The sequence below is a fragment of the Trichomonascus vanleenenianus genome (assembly GCF_965637985.1).
Source record: "Trichomonascus vanleenenianus strain CLIB 3782 genome assembly, contig: TRVA0_029S, whole genome shotgun sequence".
Taxonomy (NCBI): Eukaryota; Fungi; Ascomycota; class Dipodascomycetes; order Dipodascales; family Trichomonascaceae; genus Blastobotrys; species Blastobotrys vanleenenianus.
The window spans coordinates 15,255-36,858 of NW_027481858.1; the positions used below are offsets into that span (position 1 = coordinate 15,255).

Below are 21,604 nucleotides of genomic sequence, written 5' to 3' on the forward strand. Positions count from 1 at the left end.
GGTACCTATTATTACTGAGGGCTAGCCCCCTGTGCGCTTCTGTTGCATTCCAAGTGGATGAATTTAAAATAGCCATTGTGGAAACTGATATAAATGTCGGTACGATCCCGTAGATTTGCATTTGCGATCTCTCCTTGTTGAAAAATTATGGATACTAGCGATTGGGAACCTTCCTGGGCTGCCGTATGGGCTATAGCTGTAGTCATAGCAGGCTTCATTGGCCTACTTGTTGTAGTAGCCGTCCACACCTGGTCACTCCGCAAGTTGTCCAAGCAAAATGATGGCCCTCTTGACTACGAATATAATATGGAAAAACAAGACGGGAATGAACAACTACGCCTAACTTCGTTAGCTACTCAACTACATGCTGAATACCAGTACCACTGTCAGAGACTCTTTCTGATTGTACCATGGTCGCTAGCTATGGGGCTAACGGCACTGGTAATATTCGTTGGAGTAAATACCCCCCCGTCCTTTACACCATCCAAATTCATTGTGGCATACTGGGTTGGCATGTGTATTGCTCCGAGTGCATTTTTCCTTTATATTTTAAAGCAATACCTCACCGGCAGGTTTCAAAACGACATACTCCTCGGAGAGCCAGCGGTGTAATGAGATTTTGGAGAGGTTGAAAATCGAGAAAAAGGTGCAACTCTGCTGCATTTGACGGCATTTCTGGTTTCACAGCAAAAAGAAATGACTTATTGCCGAGGTCGAATACAGTCCTACCCAATCACAGTGCCGCCACTTACGCATTTTGCTGAAATATTTTGACATTCGTCTCTTTCTACAGAGGGTAGTACAATATTTCTCGAAGCACACTCCGGACGACTGGTGCTAGAACATACGAATCCACTGGGATTCAATCTCAGAGTATTGTATGGGCGATTTGTAATAATATTAATGTATGATAATGATGATAGAACACAGAGAAAAATTAAATAAAAGCAGTTTTGAACTTCAATACTCTTGCCGCCCAAAATGTATAGAAGCTTCGCCCATGCACTTGCTGGAGGTGTAAATCGCTGGGCTGTCAAAATTTTTCTGTGATCTGCCCGCGGATCCTTGCGGGCGAGAGTCTAATGCGCAACGGTTAGGCCCGAGAATGAAACAACCGAAAAGCTTACTTCAGATATAGTCGACGCCGCTTGCACGGTAACGTATGTGCGGTGTAATACGTGTACGGCGCATGAAAATAAACTGCATGCCCGTCGGATATCACGTCCGTCGGACATCAGCGGTTCTAAGCGACAAATTAGGGGCTTCTCGCCAAGAGGTTCTCACCTATAGAGCCCCTGTGAGGCACTTGGGGAAAACCGCTTCCGTAGGTCGTCTAAGCCCCAGATAGTTGGTTTCTGAAACAATTTTCATTCGGCGTGTTATTGAAAGGAACATGATATTTTTTTTATTCACAATTTTTTATTCCTTTACCATTCAGTTTATATTTTAATCCATTCTCTTCTCTTTTTTTACGTGTTCGCATCTCGATGGATCCTTGATGGAGGAATCTTTCAGCCGCAGATCATGATGTCCCTAAGTTGGGACCTGTGTCTCCGAAGTCGCGACAAACATATATAAGTCGCATATGAGGTTACTCAATGCTTATTAATCGGCCATCCGACTTTTCCGGTTGTTATTTGCGGATGTGCGGCACTCTAATTTTGCTCGTCTAGCCGTGTATACTACAGTACCGTACGTTTATTAATTGAATATGCGATCGACGATAGCTTTTCCCTTCATGTGCCAATTCGGAATTTCCTAAGGAAGCACCTCTAAATACCAGTACCACACAAAGTCACAGAAGGCTCTCGCTTCTTCTTCTTCTTCTTCTTCTTCTTCTTCTTGTTGGTCCCAAATTTGCGACACCGCCCTCTTTGGTCTCCCAAATCGCGGGCTAGACGCCAGACTCTGGTCAGGTGGAGTCTTGGTACCGTTGTTAACGATCCAGACCTCCTCGGCAGTCTCTGGTGAACTTGGGCGGAGTCGGCAATGAAACAGAGTAAAAAAAGTCTAGTCCAAATATTCCCTAGTACAGTTTCCCAAAGAGCTTACCGGAATGGTGCCGAATTTGCTGCATGTCGTAAGTCCTTACTAGGGAATACCAAGTGTAGCAGTTTTTAGTTTGATCGTCGCTTTGGTGGAATCTCTACCCTCGTTATGGGCGTTATTGCTTGTGGTACCTCGAACTTGGGCAAGTGATACGTAACTGTCTTAAGCCGCATCACATATGACTTCATAACGTACCGGGTACATTGTATCATGCCATTAAGATGTTATAGGAGTACCGGTAGGGTAATTGATTTGGTATTCATGGACACTATCAAAATTTGCTGAGATTACCTGCTGTATATAAAGCTGTTCTGCTGCGTTTCCTCAAAGAGTCAAAGCTCATTATATATCTCTCACGATACGGCAGCTGATAAGCCCAAGAACAAAATGAAATGAAGTTGTAATTGAAACACTCATATAAATATAACAAAATATAGCGAAATATAGCAAAAAATAGCAAAAAAAAAATAAGTTAAGCACTATTGTCCGCGCACGAAAAAGCGGTTCCAACAGTTCCACTCTTGTATCCATCGATAATTGACACAATAGACCCATAGGTTCCTGAAACAGTAATATAAATACCACCAATGATAGCAATCCATGAAACAGCTGCAATGATCATATTCTTCCTGCTGGACAGCCAGTTACGCTTGGACTTCTTAATCCAGGCCAATCGACTGTCTTCTGGCTGAAGATCAGGATCGGCCAGTTCATAGAGCGCCATCATGCCTGGAATAATGAGCGTGAAACTGGTACCCAGAAGAGCTCCAGTCAGGCCCAAGAGATCGCTGAAGAATGGAATCGCGCCCGCGATAATCAAGCCAAGGACGATGACAACGGCCATTACGGCAATCCAAGTCATCCAGTGAACCATGCTATTGCTCTGCAAATGCTTGGTGTTTCGCAGGATTCGCACCAGGGCGTATTTTCCAGCGACGTGAGCCTGGAAGAAGCACGCAAAAAGCAGAGCTGGCAATGAGACACCGTAGGCGATCTTCTTAATGTAAGGACCAGCAGATCCAAGCGCCGGAGAGGCGACGTAATCTCCAACTTTGCCGTACATGATGCAGCCAATCGCGATATAGTTCAGGGATACAATTGCCTGGCCCATGTAGAGGGCTCTGTAGTACTTCGTCTGATCTCTCATCTCGGCGTGAATCGTGAAAAGGGTAGGAGTACCGCACAAGCTAAACACTTGAGTAGATACAGCGGCACCAATAGTTGCAAATGAAGTTCCCTTTGCAAATGCGACAATGTTCTTGTGAATTGGCTCACCCTCAGGTGCAGCAGCTGGTACTGATTGCGTCAGACACGCGATTGCAACGATCCACACACCCGTGAGCACCGACACGACAGCCACGTACCCGCACCATGACAATGCCTTCATGGTTCGTGCGAGAAGGGCAATGACAAATGAAATAGCAGCACCAATTCCGACAAACGCCATGGTGCAAAGAGCGTGGTTTGAGAAGGTGTTGAACGCAATGGACAGAGTAATCAGACCCGCACCATAGAAAAGAATCCAAAGCAACCAAGCGCCAACCCCCATAATCTCCCTGCCAGCAGGGCCAAAAAGAAGATGCGCCGCATCACCGATACTGTATACTTGGGGGTGGTTTAGTCGGAACTGACCCACCACAATACCAGTCCAGGTCGTCAGAGCACAAAGAATAACAAGACTCAGGACTCCTGGGAAAAAGCCCAGGGACTGGAAGGTGAATGGAATGCCGAGAACGCCCAGGCCAATTTGGGTCTTGACAATGAGGATAGTGGCTCCAAAACATGACAGACCTCGGAAATCAGGTCCTTCGTCAGTCTTAGCGAAGACGTTGTTGTCTTCCTGAACATCCTTAACCATTCCTTCTTCAATGGCGTAAAACTCGTTGCTATCGCTGATATTGGCAACGATTTGAGAAGACTTTTCAGGATCAGACATGGTTGTGTATTGTGTATATGATATCACACTGGTCAAAAAAAATAAACAGAAAAGTCGCTCGTTTATAAACGCTTTTTTTTCTTCGACACTCCGCTCTCCGCAGTTACGAGAGTGTGGGGTACGAGGACTCCATGAACGCACAAATGGTTATCACTTGAACTTAAAGATCATATCTGCCACCGATCTGCATGTCGATGATGCATCCCCCGAGAACGACGCCTAACATAGGGATAGGCCCGATGAGAGGGGGGACTTATCGGACACACCCCGAAAGTATGTGGAGCTTTTCCGATGAAGGGAGCCCCGCTTATCGGTGAGACACCGAACGTATGTGACCGTTTGAAAGGTCAACGGTTCAGCCCCAAACACCCCCCTTATAGCATTGTAGATCGGTGATTAAACGTCGCTTATCTCTCAAGAGCGATAACTGATATGAATTACGTACTTGGTAGATACTGATCTCCGAAGAGCATAGATTTATATTTACAAAGGCGTGCCGGTTTCATTTCGCTTTCGCACATCCTCCGGGGTTGGCTCCGCATATGTACCGAAGAAATTATTGTGCAGCTTACCGGGATTGTGGCCCTCATACGCATTACACAGGCACCGATACCGCCGCAGATGCTACAGTACATGACTAGAAATTAACTCAGGACCCAAAATGTACTATGACACGTAGCCTACACGAGTATCTGCGTGATAATGTCGGAACTCGCTCGCCGTTATGGGAATAGCCGACACCTTGATAGTATATGTTTGGATTTTAGGGTAGCCAATGGCAAGAAGACGTTTTATTGAATATGAACCTATTATTGAGTATGTTGACCTTCTTGCCATTGATTGAGTGTGGTCCTATGAACCTGTGAAAAAGACGAAAATCAGAACCTGCACATAGTTGGAATTCATTATTCTTTGGACATATGTAGTCGTTTCTGCCAAGTAATGTAGATGTCCGTCAATTCGTCGCTAATAATATTGGGTTTAGCTTCTAATGAGGGCAGATTGTTAACCATTACAATTACGATGCCTGAGTTATAATTGAGGCAGCAGACCCCCCATAAATCGGAGCTACTACTTGTGAAGACGTGTATTCGAGGGCCAGCCCTCGAGCTCCCGGAGCTGGGGGCCAGCTCCCAGACCCCCCTCTGTAGCCAAGTTTCTGGTGGTTGAATGTGACCTATTATGGAGCGTAGGTGGCAATTCACCCTCAGTTGCCCCTGCCTCGAACAGCATCCGCTTTTTGTTTTCATCCCTGGAGCAAATAATCTCGATTGATTGACATTAAATAATTATATACCTGCGAGACCAGGTAATCTATGTGCCGGTAGACTGAATTGAAATCTGGCGGGTGGAATGCCGGGTTCATAGTCAACACCCATGAGGGCTTGGTAGAAAGGCTATGTTCCTTCAAACCAATGCGCATTTGTTAGACGGTAGAATCCCCCTATTAGAGGAGTGATTGAATAATAGTCATGACGAATTCCTCTAAGCACAGGAGGTCTGTGGCATCCTACGACCCTACACGGAAGCTCGGAAAGACAAAAAAATCCTACCCGCTACATTACACAGGTCCACAAAACTCGCAGCAGGGTTGCTAGACTCTGAGACGCTTTTCAAAGAGATTCTATTGCCCAGAACGAAATAATATTCATCCATGTTCCGGACGACCGGTATCACACGAATTCGCCCGACTCGGACCCATCTTAGTACCTATGAAAGTTTGTAGCCAAACATATGATTACGAATATATCCTTGGCCCGCTTTTCATCTCTGGTGCTGAGACTGACAGAAGCTACAGCGAGGAAATCCCAGCTGAGACGGAGGCGACCTTTAAAGAGATGGGTGCTACTTATTGCACCACCCTTGCTTCGGGCGTTCAGGATTTAAAAATTCTGCAACAGCACCTGTATAACATCTGCAATGAAGGCGAACGGGTCTTTCTTCACCGCCTCCACTGATACCACGAGGGAATACCCACGTAGCATAACTGATTATGCACGTTAAAATACAGTAGAGGCAGGTTGAAAACTCGGTGCTAACTTCTTTTGGGAATAATTCCACAGTCTAGTAAATAACGGTGCAGATAACGGCTACCAGAAAATTGGCGACACAAGATCCTCCTTGGTGTGGATTTTTAGGGAGCATTGTAACGTTGAAACCTGGCGAGACTGCTCAGAACATGTGGCAGGTTGCCTCATGGTTTTCGCAGTACAGAGTTGTACAAGCTGATGTCTGGGAGAGTGCCTGAAGAAGAAGCGTGTAGGATTAAAGTTCTTCCTGGACGAAACCGTTGATAACCAGTGATAGGGGTGTTTGAATCCTTGACGACGTAGTCATTTCAATCTGAGCTTCCCACTCTGAGATTTCTAGTTCATGGATGTGTCATACGAGAGGCTCCGTGTGATCTTGATGCTTCAGACCTTTCTTTGCTTTCTCCTGGCGAATGAGGTCAACATAAGGGCCGGAATGACTTTCACCTCTTGTTTGCATTAGCCTGTAAACATGGTGTGTCGTTCCCCTCGGACAAGCATAGTCGCTACTACCACCTGATTTCCACGGCTCGCTTCGTTATCTCGCGCAGCTCAGCTTACTTCTCGGCCCAATGTCAAGCTGTTCAATGCAGTAGTCAAGGGAATCCTGAATGGACCCCTCCAGCCGAACGACCGCGGTGTTCAGACAGGGATAGTTGCATCTCTTTGCCTTAGGAATCACGGGACTCAGTAGGTCAAGTCTTCGGGAATACCGAAGAACATTGAGTAGATGGTTGCATAGCCGGATTTCTGTCGCATTGTCGACTCCACCGCAGCTCCAGTAGAGTGAAAGGGGAGGAATCGGGACCTTAATCATTGCAAAGTACAAACGAAAAATTCCCCACCCAATGCGGTGCTTTGATAAGCTTGCTGAGGAGAGGTCTAGGGGAGTGTCGAAGGAACTAACATATCGGATTGGAGTTCCTCTAGGAGTAGGCTGATGGCAATAGCACGTGGTATGCGCGTAAGAACTCTACTCCATAGCAGGCTCCCCACTCTGAGGCCGCTGATTCTTTAATGTGCTGTCAGAGAGACTTGGCTACCTCCTGAAGCCGGATCTCAATCGGGTATATTTCAAATAGTCCATAGACTTAACTGAGCTTCAGCTAATGAAATTGACAATAGTTCGGGGACGTAATTAAAGCTTAGATTCCCTCGAGCGAACAAACTGGCAATTAGCTGACTTGACTCACTTAAGTAGTCGACAACTTCTCACCGGTAATGAATTGAGACGTTTTTTTCCTGGGAAATATGTCTTCAGCTGGGCAAATATATTTCACTGGCATACCTTGGCAACCGATCTTTGTACCCCTTCACCGAAGGCACGTTGTAATTATGTTGTGAATTTCGGTTAATGAAGTTCTCAAAGGTTTTCTCCGAGGAACTTCCGATAAACCCTAACCCTACACATAGGACTCAAATGACTCAAATGACTCTTAGTCACCCTCGCTGCTCTCCACAAATTATTTTTTTCTTTCCTACTGTAAACCCTTTCATTGCACCCATGACGAACAAATATTCTTTGCTAGAAGCAAAGCTCGAAAGTATTTTGCAGCGTAGGAACGCACAAGGACGTCTCCGAACCCTCCGGGCATCAGACAAACTTATTGATTTCTCGAGCAATGACTACCTCTCTCTTGGTCGTACAGATTGTATCAAGCAAAGCTATATTGATGAAGTCAAAGAGATAAAGTTTCTAGGTAGTGGAGGGTCCCGACTCCTTGATGGAAACTCGCTTTATATGGAAGATCTAGAGGACCGAATTGCTCATTTTCATAATGGAAGCGCAGGATTATTCTTCAATTCTGGTTACGAAGCAAACGTGAGCGTATTTACCTGCATCCCTCAACCAGGTGATTGGATCCTATACGATGAGTATATTCATGCCAGTGTCCACGATGGAATGAAGTTTTCTCGGGCCCAGTCAAAGCCGTTCGCCCATAACTCGGTTAGAGCATTACAGAAATGCATTGAAGATATCATATCTAACGATCCCAATTACTTCAATGATGGCAAAAGCATTTTCGTCGCAGTGGAGGGGGTCTATAGCATGGATGGTGACACTGCGCCTATTGAGAGCATCTGTGAACTGACTAAAAGGTTGATTCCGGAAGGACACTGTTATATCATTGTTGATGAGGCGCATTCTACAGGTGTTATCGGAAGTCAAGGAAAGGGATTGGTTTGTCAGAAGGGGCTTGAGGACCACATTTTTATTCGCCTGCATACCTTTGGAAAGGCAGTTCATGCCAGTGGAAGTAAGTTTTCTTTTGTGATCATAGTTTTGACCTCTACTCACGCGCACAGGCATTGTGATCTGCTCAAAGATTACGAAACAATATCTCGTCAATTATGCTCGTCCTTTGATTTATTCTACAGCAATGACGTTTAGTAATCTCGCGCTGATAAAGTGCCATTACGACTATCTTGCTTCTCCAGAAGCACCGTTGGTAAGTGTGAAAACCTTTAGCAGGAGAGGCTCGTTAACCAAATAGCAAATTGAAACTCTATGGGAGAGAGTGAGCTACTTCTACCATAAGACTAATCAGCTTGCTACAATTTCGTCTGGTTTCATTAGTCTGCCGTTGCCTCGTCCGCAGTCATCCATATTTGCCTTGATATGCCCTAAATCCAAGTCATTGGCAAAATTCTGTCAAGACAAGGGTGTTATGGTGCGCGCCATAGTCTATCCAACAGTGCCAAAAGGGCTTGAAAGAGTGCGGGTTTGCATTCATGCTGCAAATACAGTAGAGGATATTGACTTTCTTGTTTCCTCGATCGAAGAATGGCTGAGACTGGAGGCAAGTAGAAGTGTACGGTTATAACAAAAAAAAACTTGACTATATAGATCCTATTTGGTAGTTTGGACTTTTCTAAGCTTGCGAACACCCCACCGAGAATAAATCCACTTTCCAATACTAAAGGGATTTTTCAATAGCGTTCAGAACTCTCGTTTGAATGAGTTCAATTTCTTCCTTCGTCACCAATTGCCCACTCATAATATAAATAACGTTGCCCAGTACTCGAAGATGAATTTTCCATGGAATATCTTCTTTTGTCGGTTGCGCTAATTCACTAGCCAACGCAGCGGACGCTTTTGAAGTGTATCCTATAATGGTTAGTAAATAGAAGCGAAATATGCCGACTGCTTCGGCGACAGCGCTAATGCGATACTTACCTCCTCCCTGAGTATCCTTAAGGTTGATAGCCAAAATAGAACCCATTGCCAAAGCATGGTTCACCCCTGGATTAGTTGAAATGGAGCTTAGGAAATCGGGGGACCAAACTGACCACGGCTTTTGATAAGAATTTTGACTAGACACTCCCCAGCTAGACTTCCATTCACCCCAGGCTTTGTCTGCATCTAAAGCCTCATACTGATTCAAAGAGTCAAGAGCTACCTTACAGCCAACAGGGTGAGCTGTGTAACTGTGGCCATGCAACAACGCATCAGACTTTTCAGAACTTAAGAAGGTCTTGAAAATCGATTCGCTTGCAAGAGTTACACAAAGGGGGACAAGTCCACCTGTGAGAAGCTTTGCATGAACGGAGATATCCGGCTTAGCGTCGCCCAAAAATGATGCGGCCGACGGATATCCAAGCCTGTACAATCCAGTGAAAACTTCGTCAAAAATGACTGGCAAGCCACTCCATGTCGTTTTTGATGCGTCTTCGTGCGAGCGTCCGAACAATCCGGGATTCTGTCGAGCAACATTAACCAGACTTCTCTGGAAAAGTGGGTCCCTGTTTCAACGTTAGTATAAGAAAATCATAAGTAGGGGTTATCAGCCACTTACACAGACACCATTCCACCTGCCCCTAAAATAATAGGTTCGAGCATAATAGCGCCGAACTTCTCTCCTTTCGTAACACGTTCAGATATAGTCTGCTTAATGTAACTCTCATATCTTGAAGCATCTCGCTTTTCGAGGTCGAAAATTTCACCAATGCTTTCAAATATAGTGTCTTCTTCTCCGAGTTCTGGTTTGAGATCTTCTGGAACCTCCACAGTCCATTTTCCATTCTTCATACTGAAAGTTGGGTAATCGAACCAAAAGCCGCGGTCGTCATACCAGGTCACCTTTTCGCTGTAAACCGATGGCTCGGTACAATCCATCGCGCCAATAGTATCGCCATGATAGCTTCTCTTGAGTCCAATAACGCCAATATTCTTGTCTGATACGTTCCAGCCGTACCTGTCGCAGGAAGCTTTCAATGCCATTTTTATCGCAACTTCAATACCTGTACTTCCGTTATCCGAGTAAAACACTCTACTAAGGCGAGGATTATCGACCATCTTCAGCACCTTCTTGGCGAGATCCAATGCAGGCTTGTGGATAGTATTTGCTAGGATAACGTGCCCATATCGTCCAGCCGCATACGCAGCTGACAGAGCAAGCTGTGGATTACCATGGCCAAGACCCTGCGTCCACCATGAAGCTGACGCATCCAAGGCCGGAACAAGAGCACTCCCATCTGCATTCTTTTCAGCTGGATTGTAGGTCTGGAAAAAACTTCCATGGGCAGAGTCGATGGCGGTAATGGTATCTTTGCTAATTTCTGTATGTTGAGAAAATGGATACCAGATCAACTTTTCGGCATCACTGCTCATGGAGCTCAATGATTCCATCTTCTCCTGGTGCCAACTATCCAAATGATTCACAAGCTTGCAAATTTCCTTCGACTCACTAGCCTGAGAATAATAAGCTTCCATATTAGCTTTATCAGTGGCATCATCGGCACGCGAGGGCGGAACTTGTAGTGTAATAACAGGACATTTGTTCTTGAAGTAAGTAGCGAAATAACTGGGGTTCTGGGTAATGTCGTTTTCGAGGGCAACTACTGCAGCGACATCATAACCACGAACTGTCAACGATTCATACGCCGAAATAGTAGATGAAATGCCGCCCAGCTTTGAGTCTGCGACAAGAATCGATGGTAGACGTAGGGCCCTGAACACATCTGCCTGGAGACTACCGCTAGGGGATGGGGATAAAGGACCTCCCGCCGTCTCAACAAATGCCCACTCCATTCCTTTAGCCTCAGCACTTTCCTTTAGCATGGTATAGGCGCTCGCTACAATGCTCGAGTCATTTTCAGGCACCTCCTTTCCTGGTTCAAATGCAATATGTGGACTGAGCGGGTGGGCGTAGTTGTACAAACATCTAGTAGTGACATTCTTGGAAAATCGATCGACATGGTGGTGGTCCCAATCTTCTTCGGGCCCTGTTTGGACGGGTTTAACGTAAAGAACTCGCCCAGGGCTACTTCTGTTACCCAGCGAGCGACAAATAGTTGTTGTGAATATGGTTTTACCCACGTCTGTATTGGCGCCGAAGACCTGAAAGGCCTTCATATGCCTCCAGAAGCATGCTCCGACTTGAGCCATTATTTAGGAGGTATGTTGTGCAAAGTGGATTCTTCGGCGAGAAGGTCAATATTTATACAAGCTGAAATTTAAAGCTGATTGGTGGAGAGTTTTCGGTTGACTCAAAAGTACATTGTAGGGGGTGATTCACGCGACTCATATGACTCAAGGTGCCGTACGGCTTTATCGTATTCCGCGGTTGAGCTGTTGGGGAAATAACCTCCTCTAAATGCCGATTTGTAAAAAGATTGTTAGAGATTTCGAAACATAGTTTAAATCTAGCAAATAACCTCTTTGGCACGAGCTATAACATAGAACCACTTTAGGCACTTAGAGGTCTGCTAAGTTGGCTACAGTAATGTACGTAACGGCATTTAAACCACTGTAAAACGGGTCTTCGTTTAAACACAGTAGCCAAACCTTCCACTGCAATTTAATTTTTGTCTTAATTACTTAAATTTCTAGGGACCGAGGTTATTGTGTTGTCTCACAAACATAATTAGGAGGTAAAGATAAGCTGTTACGATGAAGGTTTACGGTGGGTAATGCCGTTATGCGCTGTACCGTACTGTAGGTTATGAATGAATGCGGCTTGTAGGTTAAAAAAAAAGCTACCAGGATGTATTGGCTATTTTTCAGTTTTCAGTTATTTTTTTGTCAGTGAGTACTGGTACACTTTTGCGTTTGTAGCCGAAATAGCAGGCTTATTCCAACACATCTCCTACGCGCTACAGCAGATCTGAATAGTTATCAATGAGAGTGAAATAGAACAATATGGCCTTAAGCGCTTTACGTTACCGGAAGCTTAATGCTAGCGCCTCAATTGATGTGATTGAAATTCCTATTGAGATTGATCCCATTGCTCGGTATATCACCTGCCTAGAAGCTGTACCAGTAAGTTAACAGGTCCAACATTTGTAAGAGCAATTTCGTTAGTATTCACGATGGCTCAATATCAAAAAGTGCAGTATCTCTACATTGTACCAGCAGTGAAGGCTAGCTTCAGGTTTGTTATTTCCCTACTGGTAGTGTACATCGGAATTAGCCGAATTCGTCGCCCCCTCATACGGAAGCAGACAACGAAGCTACAACAAGCAGGTATCAGTTCAAATTTACAATTCCAGGTTACAACTAACGTAAATAGCATATTCGACTATGAAGACCTTTCATTAACCCTGATATCCATTCTTGTACTTCTCTACCAAAATCCTGCATGACTTATCCCACCAGGGACCGTATTAGGGGTAGAACAGGAACAGGCGCTTATCAGCACACGTAGATAAAGTTGGATCTGCATGATACCCCGCATTAACTAGAACCGACACATCCCTACTCGATTAGGCAGCTCTAACACGATGAGCGGATAAGTACTAGTGATCACCATCAGTGGAGAAATAGATCACTTATACCGAGACTTGAAAAATGTTATAAGCGAACTCCGTCCCACCATGAAAGCAACCAATTTCCTCGGTAATAATGAATAGGGACAGCGAGGAGTTTGACTTGAAGCAAGAGGCAGTACTATGTGCTACCGATGCACTCGATCTGGCCGATATGGGCCATGTCCAAGAACTGACCCGAAAGTTCAGCAAATGGAGTATGCTGGCGTTAGCATTCTCCGTTATGGGAACTTGGGGTCTTTTCGCCCAAGATATGGCAGAAGGCCTTATTAATGGAGGACCCATTACTATCATTTATGGAATGCTGCTGACCGGATTTTGCCTTTTCTGTGTCGTCCTTTCCATGGCTGAAATGTGCAGTGCAATGCCCACGGCACTTGGAGAAGCCTACTGGATGTACAAGGTCAATGACTCCGGATTTGGAAGATTCCTTTCCTATATTTGCGCCTGGATCTGTACATTTGGCTGGTGGACAGCTGTGTCATCCCTTTGCGCATTCACCACCAATTTCATTTACGAGATGATAGCCAGCCTCAAGCCAGATTTCTTTGCGGTTCACACTGGATGGACACAGTTTTTGCTTTATGCCGCAATAGCGACATACTTTACTCTGAGTAACTGTGTCGTTTGCCGAAACGATAAGCTCCTTCCTTGGCTTACTAACGTTTTTGCCATATGGTTCGCAGTACTGATGGTTGCATTCATGATAGCACTGCTTGTATCTGTGGGAACCAAAGATGATCTATCCTTCCAACCTGCCAAGTTTGTATTTGCCACATGGTTGAATTACACTGACTGGCCGAATGGCGTGGTATGGTTTTCAGGACTGCTACAGGCTGCGTACGGCCTGACTGCTTTTGAAGCGGTTATTCACATGGCTGAGGAGATACCAGACCCGAGACGAAATGTCCCAAAGGTCCTCTCCATGGCCCTCATAATTGGCATGAGTACTGGTGGCATATTCATGATCGTGTGCCTCTTTTGCATACAAAATGTTGACGATCTTTTGAACTCTACTGTTCCGTTCGTTAATTTGACCCTGGGAACTGTGGGAAATGCAGGGGGCGTTGCACTGATTGTGATGTACATTGTCGATGGCCTTGGCCAGGGCATTACATTGATGACTACTTCATCTCGGATGACTTGGGGCTTTGCAAGAGACGGCGGTCTCCCCTTTAGCCCTTATCTTGCCGTGGTTGACGAATACTGGAAGGTTCCAATCCGTTCTATTTGTCTTAATGGAGTTATTGTTGTGTTGATTGGCCTACTATACTTGTTTTCCACGACTGTGATCCAGGCTATTATCAGCGTCGCTACTGTAACCACGAACTTTGCCTTCGCCATGCCAATTGCCACGGTGCTGTTCTACGGGCGGGACAAGCTTCCACCAGGGCCGTTCCAACTCGGACGGTGGGGCCTTCTTGTCAACTGGATTGCTTTGATCTACTGTATTGTCACTACAGTGTTCTTTTTCTTCCCTTACTCTTCTCATCCAACCCCATCTAATATGAACTATGCTATCGCAGTTTTCGGAGTTATGCTGATCGTTGCCGTTTTCTTTTGGTTCATCAAGGGGAAAAATACCTATTTGAAGACAAGCGTCGCGCAGGTCGAAATAGCTCGAGCCCAAATGCTCGAGAATGTTGATTAGTGATTTCATTTGTTTACATTTCGCTTTCTATATATTTGTCTAGTTCTTAGTACACCAATATCATTTACTTCCTTTTGTTACATCATGTTATCTAGAATTTCAAATTTCTCCATTTCTAATACAGTTACTGGACAATTGTATAACACCCTGATTCGATATTACAAAAAAAATAAAATAGGACGGCATCATTCCTGTCTAGAGAGTCTATCCTTTTCCGTTGAGGACATCCAAACTCAACCTTCACGCTTCTAATTTATCGCCTCAATAAACGCCTTCAATAAATCATAATCCAGAAGGGAAGTATCGCCGACGTCGATAACTCAGCTGCAGGGTGTTCATGTGGTGGGAGGAGCGGCGATGCCCTTTCCGAATTTAGTATGTCGAGCCTTATCTGTTTAAGCGAGCTGAAATGGGGGAGTCCTATATATAGCTGTGATTATCAATGTTATGTCAATACATAGCCACAATGAAACAGTCTCCAGTACTCAATTCAAAGGATCGAATCCTTCTTGCCCGAAAACAGCGAGATCAGGAACTCCCTAGTGAATATTTGATCCCAGCAGACAAACTTCCAAGCGATGATGTCGAAGATGTCACCAACTTTCCTTATGAAAGTGGGCTCTTTAGCGATAAAGAGCTCGAGATTACTGATTCCAGTGCCTCGAACATTTTGAAGAACATTGCAGACCGAACTTGGTCGTCTGTGGAAACAGTTCGAGCTTTCAGTAAGCGAGCGGCCTATGCTCATCAGTTGGTCAATTGTTTGACCAACATGTTTTTTGAGCGCGCAGAGGCTCGAGCCAAGGAGCTAGATGACTACCTTGCTAAAACTGGCAAAACTGTCGGCCCTTTGCATGGACTCCCTATTTCCATCAAGGATGAGCACTTTATGGAAGACACTTATACAGCAATTGGCTTTTCTTCCCTTGCGTTCGAGAAATCGACCATAAACTCTGGCACTGTTCAACTGCTCTGGGACCTTGGGGCAGTATTCTATTGCAAGACTACAGTTCCATTGGCAATGCTGGCCGTCGAAACCGAGAGTGCCCTTTTTGGAGTTACTGGTAACCCGTATAACCGTAAGGTTACTCCAGGGGGAAGCAGCGGCGGAGAAAGTGCTTTAATTGCATTCGGTGGCTCTCCGATTGGTATCGGATCCGATATTGGTGGAAGCATCCGAGTACCGTCCTCCAATTGTGGCTTGTACGGCTTAAAGCCAACCGCATACCGAGGCTTCCCGATGAATGGTGGGAGAGATCCAACACCGGGCCAGATTCACATCCTCGCAAGTGTCGGTCCATTGGCGAAGGATTTGGAATCACTTGAGTTTTTGATAAAGACCGTTTTTAACAGTAACCCGCAGGAGTATGACCATCATATGATCCCATTGCCCTGGAAAGAGCCAGAACTTCCTTCGAAGCTTGTATTTGGCGTGCTACGTCATGACGGTGTTGTCAAACCGGTTCCCTCGGTACAAAGAGCTATCGAGCGTGCTGTTGAAGCAGTTAAGAAGCAGGGTCATGAGGTAATTGAGTTTGAGCCTTATGACTTTGCCAAGCTCCACGAGATAAATCTGAAATTGACTGTGGGAGACGGGTTTGCGTATGGCAAAGCTTTGCTGGATGGTGATGCTATTCCTACCACTATGGCAGATGTCATTTATTGTGAATCATTGACAGCACAGGCAATGTACGCTCTTCAATGTGAGAGGATGGGGATTGACGAGGCCATTGCCGATCAGTGGAAGAAATCCTACATGTTTTCCAAGTCCGGGCGAAGAATGGATGGATTGATATCTCCAGTGGCCGCCGTCCCTGCTCACCCCCACCATGACGCGTTCTATATCGGCTACACTAGCGCTTGGAATACTCTGGATTACCCATCAGTTGCTTTTCCCGTCCTTCGAGCGGATGCCAGAATTGATGATAAACCGCTGCGAAACTATTGGGGTGCCTTTGATAAGGCTATTTGGGAAGACTACGACCCAGTTCACTACGATGGTAGCCATGTGGGGCTACAAGTGATCACTCGACGGTTCGAGGATGAAAAGGCCGTGAGGCTAGCTGGAGTTATTAGAGACGCACTAAACGATCTTTAGTTCCTTCGGCAAAGCAACCCGTATATCCTTTCACACACCGTTACTTTGTACAGTTAAATCACATATATATATTAACAGGACTATTATACGCATCACAATAAGTTACTATAGCTTCCATAAGTTATAAGGCTCTGAGATGAACTCATGTCAATCTTGTGACTGGTGGTATTATGGAGCCCCCTTCGCCCTAGGCAACGGACTTTAATCAAGATTATTATTATTATGGTGCACAATGTTGACAGATATTTCCTCAGGAAGTATCACTGGCACTACCAGCATTGCATAGGATCACTCTAGTAACCTTGAGATTGGCCGGTCCTAAATAGCATACGACCAATGTTAGCTCTTCATGGTATAGACGTTTCTTGACTCGCCTATTACAAAACCTACGATACAATCCCTAATAGGGAAACATTGCATGAGGGACGTATTTTAATGCATAGAGGCGGTTATTTTATTCGGAGATCGATAGTCCACTGGAATGAGTTCTATTGTACGTGCTAAAGGGATCTGCAACAATGTTTCAAACTATATATCAGCCGCGTGGCACGTATAGGGCAAGTGGGGTTTACCGAGGGCGTGTGTGGGGCCTTCGCACTCCGCCGGCTTGAGCTTCCGAATCTTATCTACATGCAATATAAGCCGATTTCTACAAACAGATTAGAACTAACGTCCATCTGTTTATAAATTCATACTTTGTTGTCTCTTAAAAGAACCAGAGAACAACAATGAAGCACATTAAATGCAAGGGAACTCCATACGAAATTGGATTGATCCATGGACGCGAAGCAAAGGACTATGTCCTCAAGTCGAAGCAGTTCTATACCGACTTCTTCATTGAAACAGCAAAGAAATCCTGGGAGGAGGTACAAGAAATTGCCCTTACGTTCAAACCAGTAATTGAGTCGAAATGGCCCACTTTGTTCGATGAGATGCGAGGCATTTCGGACGGCTCCAATCTCCCATTAGCCGACATCATCGCCTTGAATGTTAGGACGGAGATTGCATTCGGTCTCAATTGCGAAGGAAACCCACTAGATGGGTGTACTTCGATGTATTGGAATAGCGGCGCCGAAAAAACATTTTTGGCCCAAAACTGGGATTGGAAAGAAGAGCAGCACGATGCACTCATTGCACTCGAAGCCGACCCCATCGATGCTCCACGATACCGAATCGTCACAGAAGCCGGTATTATTGGTAAGATAGGATTTAACGAACACGGTGTCGGCGTTTTGTTGAACGCCATAGTTGCAAATGGGCTCGACACTACAAAATTACCAATCCATCTTGCTCTTCGGGCGGTCTTGGATTTCAAATCCGCTCGAGAAGCAATTGATTTCCTCAATGAGTTCGGGGGAGCATCTGCCGCCCACCTGCTGGTTGCTGATGCGTCCACTGCGCGAGGAGTCGAATTTTCGTACAAGGACATCCAATCGCTTGAGCCTGACGCAAATGGATTTATCTTCCACACGAACCATTTTATGTTGCCTCATGGAGACGTTGAAGACACCCAAGGCCAGCCTGTTGACAGTAAGTTTAGAGTACAACGGATTGCTGAGATTTCCAAATCGCTAGAGCCCACCATAGCCAGTGTGCAGGAGGCCTTCAAAGATGAAAAGGGTTACCCAGGTTCCATTTGCCGACATAACGGAGGAGAAATCGAGTCCAGCACTATCTTCAATATCGTCATGGACTTGGACAATAAGGAAGCACAGATTACGGAAGGCAGGCCGTCGCAACCTAATTGCAAGTATTTCGCCTTTAAATTTGAGTAGCTACTACCTAACATAGAGAAAAGCATTCATAATAGAAAAAAGGTGACATTCAGCTCATAGCGAGACAAGTTCAGATGAGATAAACAAGCTTCTCACCGCTAACTTTGTTCTTTCGAAGCAAGTCAAGACCCTCCAGTGCTTCTTCGAGACCCTTCCCCGTTCTGTGTGGATGAGGCTTGACCTTACCTTCGCTCAATAGCTTTCTGGCTAGCTCAACAAATGCCACTGCGTGCTCAAAGTCAGCCCGGCTAGCAGGGAATTCTCTTGGTCCCTTCTTGAACGGCTCACCCATGGAACTGTAGGCCAACGTGTTCTTGGACTTAATATCCTCACGCGTAGCTGATTCGCCCAGCAAACCAGAGTACTGTGCATTGGCATTTCGTGCCAGCGCATCTGAACAAATCCTCGCCGATTCGGCAGACGAGATTGTGTCCCACGCAAGCACCAGCTGGTTATTTGCGGATTCTCGGATCTTTTCCGCGCATTTCGGGTCCCTGTAATCGAACACAGCATCCGCTCCAAGAGACTTGACCATGTCAAAGTTCTTAGGAGAGCATGTCGTAATGACCTTATACCCGGACAGCTTTGCAAATTGAATTCCAAGTGTGCCAGTAGCAGAGCTGCCACCATAAATCAAAACCGGTTCGTTAGATGTAATTGGATTGGTCGGCAAGGCAAGACCAAGGCTCTGATAGAGACCCTGGCCAACAGTGGAAATCCCTACCCCAAGTGTAGCAGCCTGTTCAAAGCTCAAATTGTCAGGAATCTTGCACTGGACGTCGCCCTTGGCGACAATATATTCAGCAAAAGCACCGTCTTCCTTCTGATGGATATTGGCCCCATGGACCACGCCATACACACGATCGCCCTTTTGGAACGACTTGGTGACTTTTGGGCCAACCTCCTCAACAATTCCCGCATAGTCACAGCCAGAAAGGTACCCTGGCTCACTAACCAAATAGTCAATATGCTTCCAGTCAGTGGGGTTTAGGGCTACAGCTACGGTCTTGACGAGAATGTAGTCATCTCGAAGTTTTGGAAGTGGGCGGTCGTTTACCACTTGAGCAACCCCCTGCTTTACGGTAACGATAGCCTTTTGCGTAGATGGAGCCATAGTTGTGTGCGCGCGTTATTATGTGTTTGTTTGAATTGCAAAGGTACGGTACTATTATTACATGTAGATGATCCTCTATATATACGTAGGAGGTATTGAGGTAAGGGCAACTAAAAAAGAAATAAGCAAATCTCACAAACGAAATGAGGATTACAAAAGCGTCAAAAAGGGTTTATAAGCAGGGCGAATTTATAAGCCGGCATTTGCGGTCGCAACGGAGAAACGAATACCTGATTTCGTGCTGCTACCTCCGAGGTGAAACATGCGTTAAAGGGTGCAGTTATACGGCCCATGCAGGTCTTACTAATACACGGGTACCTCCGTATTCGGTTCTCAGCATTGAGTGCCTTGTTTTTGCCCCCTTTTTTCTCCAGTTGTATTGAGATTGAGATGTATCTCCCCCTTGGAAATTTTTAATATCTCATCGGTTATGTTTTGCTGCTTAACTCGCCAAAGAGACGGCGATCATCGGCAGAAAACTGCACCTCGGTTCTGTTAAGCATTGGAACTTTTAAGATCTCGGTAATAACGCCAGGTAAACTACCGCAGTATTTATTTGGTCTTGTAGAGATGTTGATTCGAATAAAAATTTATAGCAAATAGAACAAAAGGAAGCCAATGTTTTGAAATCTTTGTGATGTCGATATGATGGGCGGTTCAATGAAGGACTTGCTCCTTCGTCGGTTTTTTTGGGCGTGTAGCTTCCTTTATGGCCCTTGACATAACTCATCGCATCGGACGGAGATAGTACCAATTGCATTGCAGTAGTTTGTTTTGCCCATCAACTGCGACGTTTGATATTGTGCCGGTATATCTTTTTCATCTCGCATATGCGTCGGCTGTTGTAACTTATGACCTTGGCAGCTATCCGTTAACCGCTTTCGACATTGTTATAAAGCTCCAAATGAACCAAGGACCCGCCAAGATTAATTTTGAATGTTGTCAATTGAGCCTATTCAACCGCATAATTGTACAGTGTCCTCTTAGAAGCTGCAAAGTCATTCCTACGGGGAACTAACGTAAGAGTTGCCCCCTCCCCCCGGAAACACCATTGCAAATACGGTAAAATTGTCAATTGATAGATAAGTAAACCTTATTACATAACCTCTGTACTTCTGAAGCGGGCATAATACCTCATCACGCACACCAAATCATAGAACGAGTTAAATTCGAACTGGGAGAGAGTCGGCACGGACAAGAATGTTCCCCTGGCGAACAAGAGAATTCTTCGAAGGCTTCTTCGTGACATAGCTGTACATATTGCTCAGAGTCGTCTCTGCAATCTCAGTGAGCGCCTCATGGGTAAAGAACGCCTGATGGCCACAAACAATGACATTGGGGAAGGTCATTAGCCGCATAAGTAAGTCATCCTCAATGATATCGCCCGAATGGTCGTTGTAGAATAATGACCCCTCTGCTTCATACACATCCAGTGCCAGGCCACTTAGCTGCCTCTTCTTGAGTGCATGGATGACTGCTTTGGTATCGACCAACGCGCCTCGCGAAGTATTAACCATAAGTGCTCCTTTCTTGACCTTGGACAGAGTCGTCTCGTTGATGATATGATGGGTTTCGTTGGTCAAAGGGCAATGCAAGCTGATGATGTCACTTCGGGCAAGGACTTCATCGAGCTCAGCAAACTCGCCGAGTTGCTCAAAATCAGCGTTACGGAATGGATCATACGCCAAGAGCTTGCACCCAAACCCTTTGAAAATCCGCGCAAGAGCTAATCCAATTCGTCCAACACCAATAATACCAACCGTTTTGCCATAAAATGTCTGTCCCAGGAGCCCTTCCAAGTTGAAGTTACCTTCTCGGACTCGGTTGTAAGCGTGGTGAATTCGTCGATTCAACGTCTGCAGAAGGGCCACAGCAAACTCTGCAACCGCCTCTGGTGAATAAGAGGGCACATTGGCAACAAACATGCCCAGCTCTTCAGCAGCAAGTAGGTTTACATTGTTGAATCCGGCGCATCGAAGCAGAATCCCATCAATGCCATATTCGTGCAGGGCTTGTAGCACTTTCCTGTCAAGGATATCATTCACAAAAACACACACTGCCTGGCATCCCTCGGCTAGGGGGACAGTTTCCTCAGAAAGTGGAAAGGGATGGAACACCAATTCGCACATTCCTGAGTACTTAGCCTTCAGGACTTCGCTCAAATACTTCTTATCGTAAGATTT

At 45.5% G+C, this 21,604-nt stretch overlaps 9 protein-coding genes across 9 annotated transcripts; 5 read left to right on the top strand and 4 right to left on the bottom strand.

Annotated features, from left to right (window-relative positions):
• Nucleotides 1–147: 147 nt before the first annotated feature.
• Nucleotides 148–612, top strand: TRVA0_029S00232 (uncharacterized protein; the record flags this gene model as incomplete). The annotated part of the gene is made up of 1 exon (XM_076685784.1): nucleotides 148–612. The coding sequence occupies one exon, from the start codon at nucleotides 148–150 to the stop codon at nucleotides 610–612; it is 465 nt and encodes a 154-aa protein (XP_076539919.1).
• A 1,909-nt stretch (nucleotides 613–2,521) lies between these two features.
• On the bottom strand, nucleotides 2,522–3,985 carry TRVA0_029S00254 (uncharacterized protein; the record flags this gene model as incomplete). The annotated part of the gene is made up of 1 exon (XM_076685785.1): nucleotides 2,522–3,985. One exon carries the CDS (start codon nucleotides 3,983–3,985, stop codon nucleotides 2,522–2,524), a length of 1,464 nt encoding a protein of 487 aa, XP_076539920.1.
• Nucleotides 3,986–8,065: 4,080 nt separating this feature from the next.
• On the top strand, nucleotides 8,066–8,840 carry TRVA0_029S00276 (aminotransferase class I/II-fold pyridoxal phosphate-dependent enzyme; the record flags this gene model as incomplete). The annotated part of the gene is made up of 3 exons (XM_076685786.1): nucleotides 8,066–8,273; nucleotides 8,323–8,465; nucleotides 8,511–8,840. The coding sequence occupies 3 exons, from the start codon at nucleotides 8,066–8,068 to the stop codon at nucleotides 8,838–8,840; spliced, it is 681 nt and encodes a 226-aa protein (XP_076539921.1).
• A 93-nt stretch (nucleotides 8,841–8,933) lies between these two features.
• On the bottom strand, nucleotides 8,934–11,404 carry TRVA0_029S00298 (uncharacterized protein; the record flags this gene model as incomplete). The annotated part of the gene is made up of 3 exons (XM_076685787.1): nucleotides 8,934–9,124; nucleotides 9,194–9,759; nucleotides 9,813–11,404. 3 exons carry the CDS (start codon nucleotides 11,402–11,404, stop codon nucleotides 8,934–8,936), a joined length of 2,349 nt encoding a protein of 782 aa, XP_076539922.1.
• Nucleotides 11,405–12,859: 1,455 nt separating this feature from the next.
• On the top strand, nucleotides 12,860–14,434 carry HNM1 (choline transport protein; the record flags this gene model as incomplete). The annotated part of the gene is made up of 1 exon (XM_076685788.1): nucleotides 12,860–14,434. One exon carries the CDS (start codon nucleotides 12,860–12,862, stop codon nucleotides 14,432–14,434), a length of 1,575 nt encoding a protein of 524 aa, XP_076539923.1.
• Nucleotides 14,435–14,900: 466 nt separating this feature from the next.
• TRVA0_029S00342 (uncharacterized protein) lies at nucleotides 14,901–16,532 on the top strand (the record flags this gene model as incomplete). The annotated part of the gene is made up of 1 exon (XM_076685789.1): nucleotides 14,901–16,532. The coding sequence occupies one exon, from the start codon at nucleotides 14,901–14,903 to the stop codon at nucleotides 16,530–16,532; it is 1,632 nt and encodes a 543-aa protein (XP_076539924.1).
• Nucleotides 16,533–17,260: 728 nt separating this feature from the next.
• Nucleotides 17,261–18,307, top strand: TRVA0_029S00364 (uncharacterized protein; the record flags this gene model as incomplete). The annotated part of the gene is made up of 1 exon (XM_076685790.1): nucleotides 17,261–18,307. The coding sequence occupies one exon, from the start codon at nucleotides 17,261–17,263 to the stop codon at nucleotides 18,305–18,307; it is 1,047 nt and encodes a 348-aa protein (XP_076539925.1).
• A 70-nt stretch (nucleotides 18,308–18,377) lies between these two features.
• Nucleotides 18,378–19,421, bottom strand: TRVA0_029S00386 (zinc-binding alcohol dehydrogenase family protein; the record flags this gene model as incomplete). Its single annotated transcript, XM_076685791.1, has 1 exon — nucleotides 18,378–19,421. One exon carries the CDS (start codon nucleotides 19,419–19,421, stop codon nucleotides 18,378–18,380), a length of 1,044 nt encoding a protein of 347 aa, XP_076539926.1.
• A 1,163-nt stretch (nucleotides 19,422–20,584) lies between these two features.
• Nucleotides 20,585–21,346, bottom strand: TRVA0_029S00408 (2-hydroxyacid dehydrogenase; the record flags this gene model as incomplete). Its single annotated transcript, XM_076685792.1, has 1 exon — nucleotides 20,585–21,346. The coding sequence occupies one exon, from the start codon at nucleotides 21,344–21,346 to the stop codon at nucleotides 20,585–20,587; it is 762 nt and encodes a 253-aa protein (XP_076539927.1).
• Nucleotides 21,347–21,604: the final 258 nt, after the last annotated feature.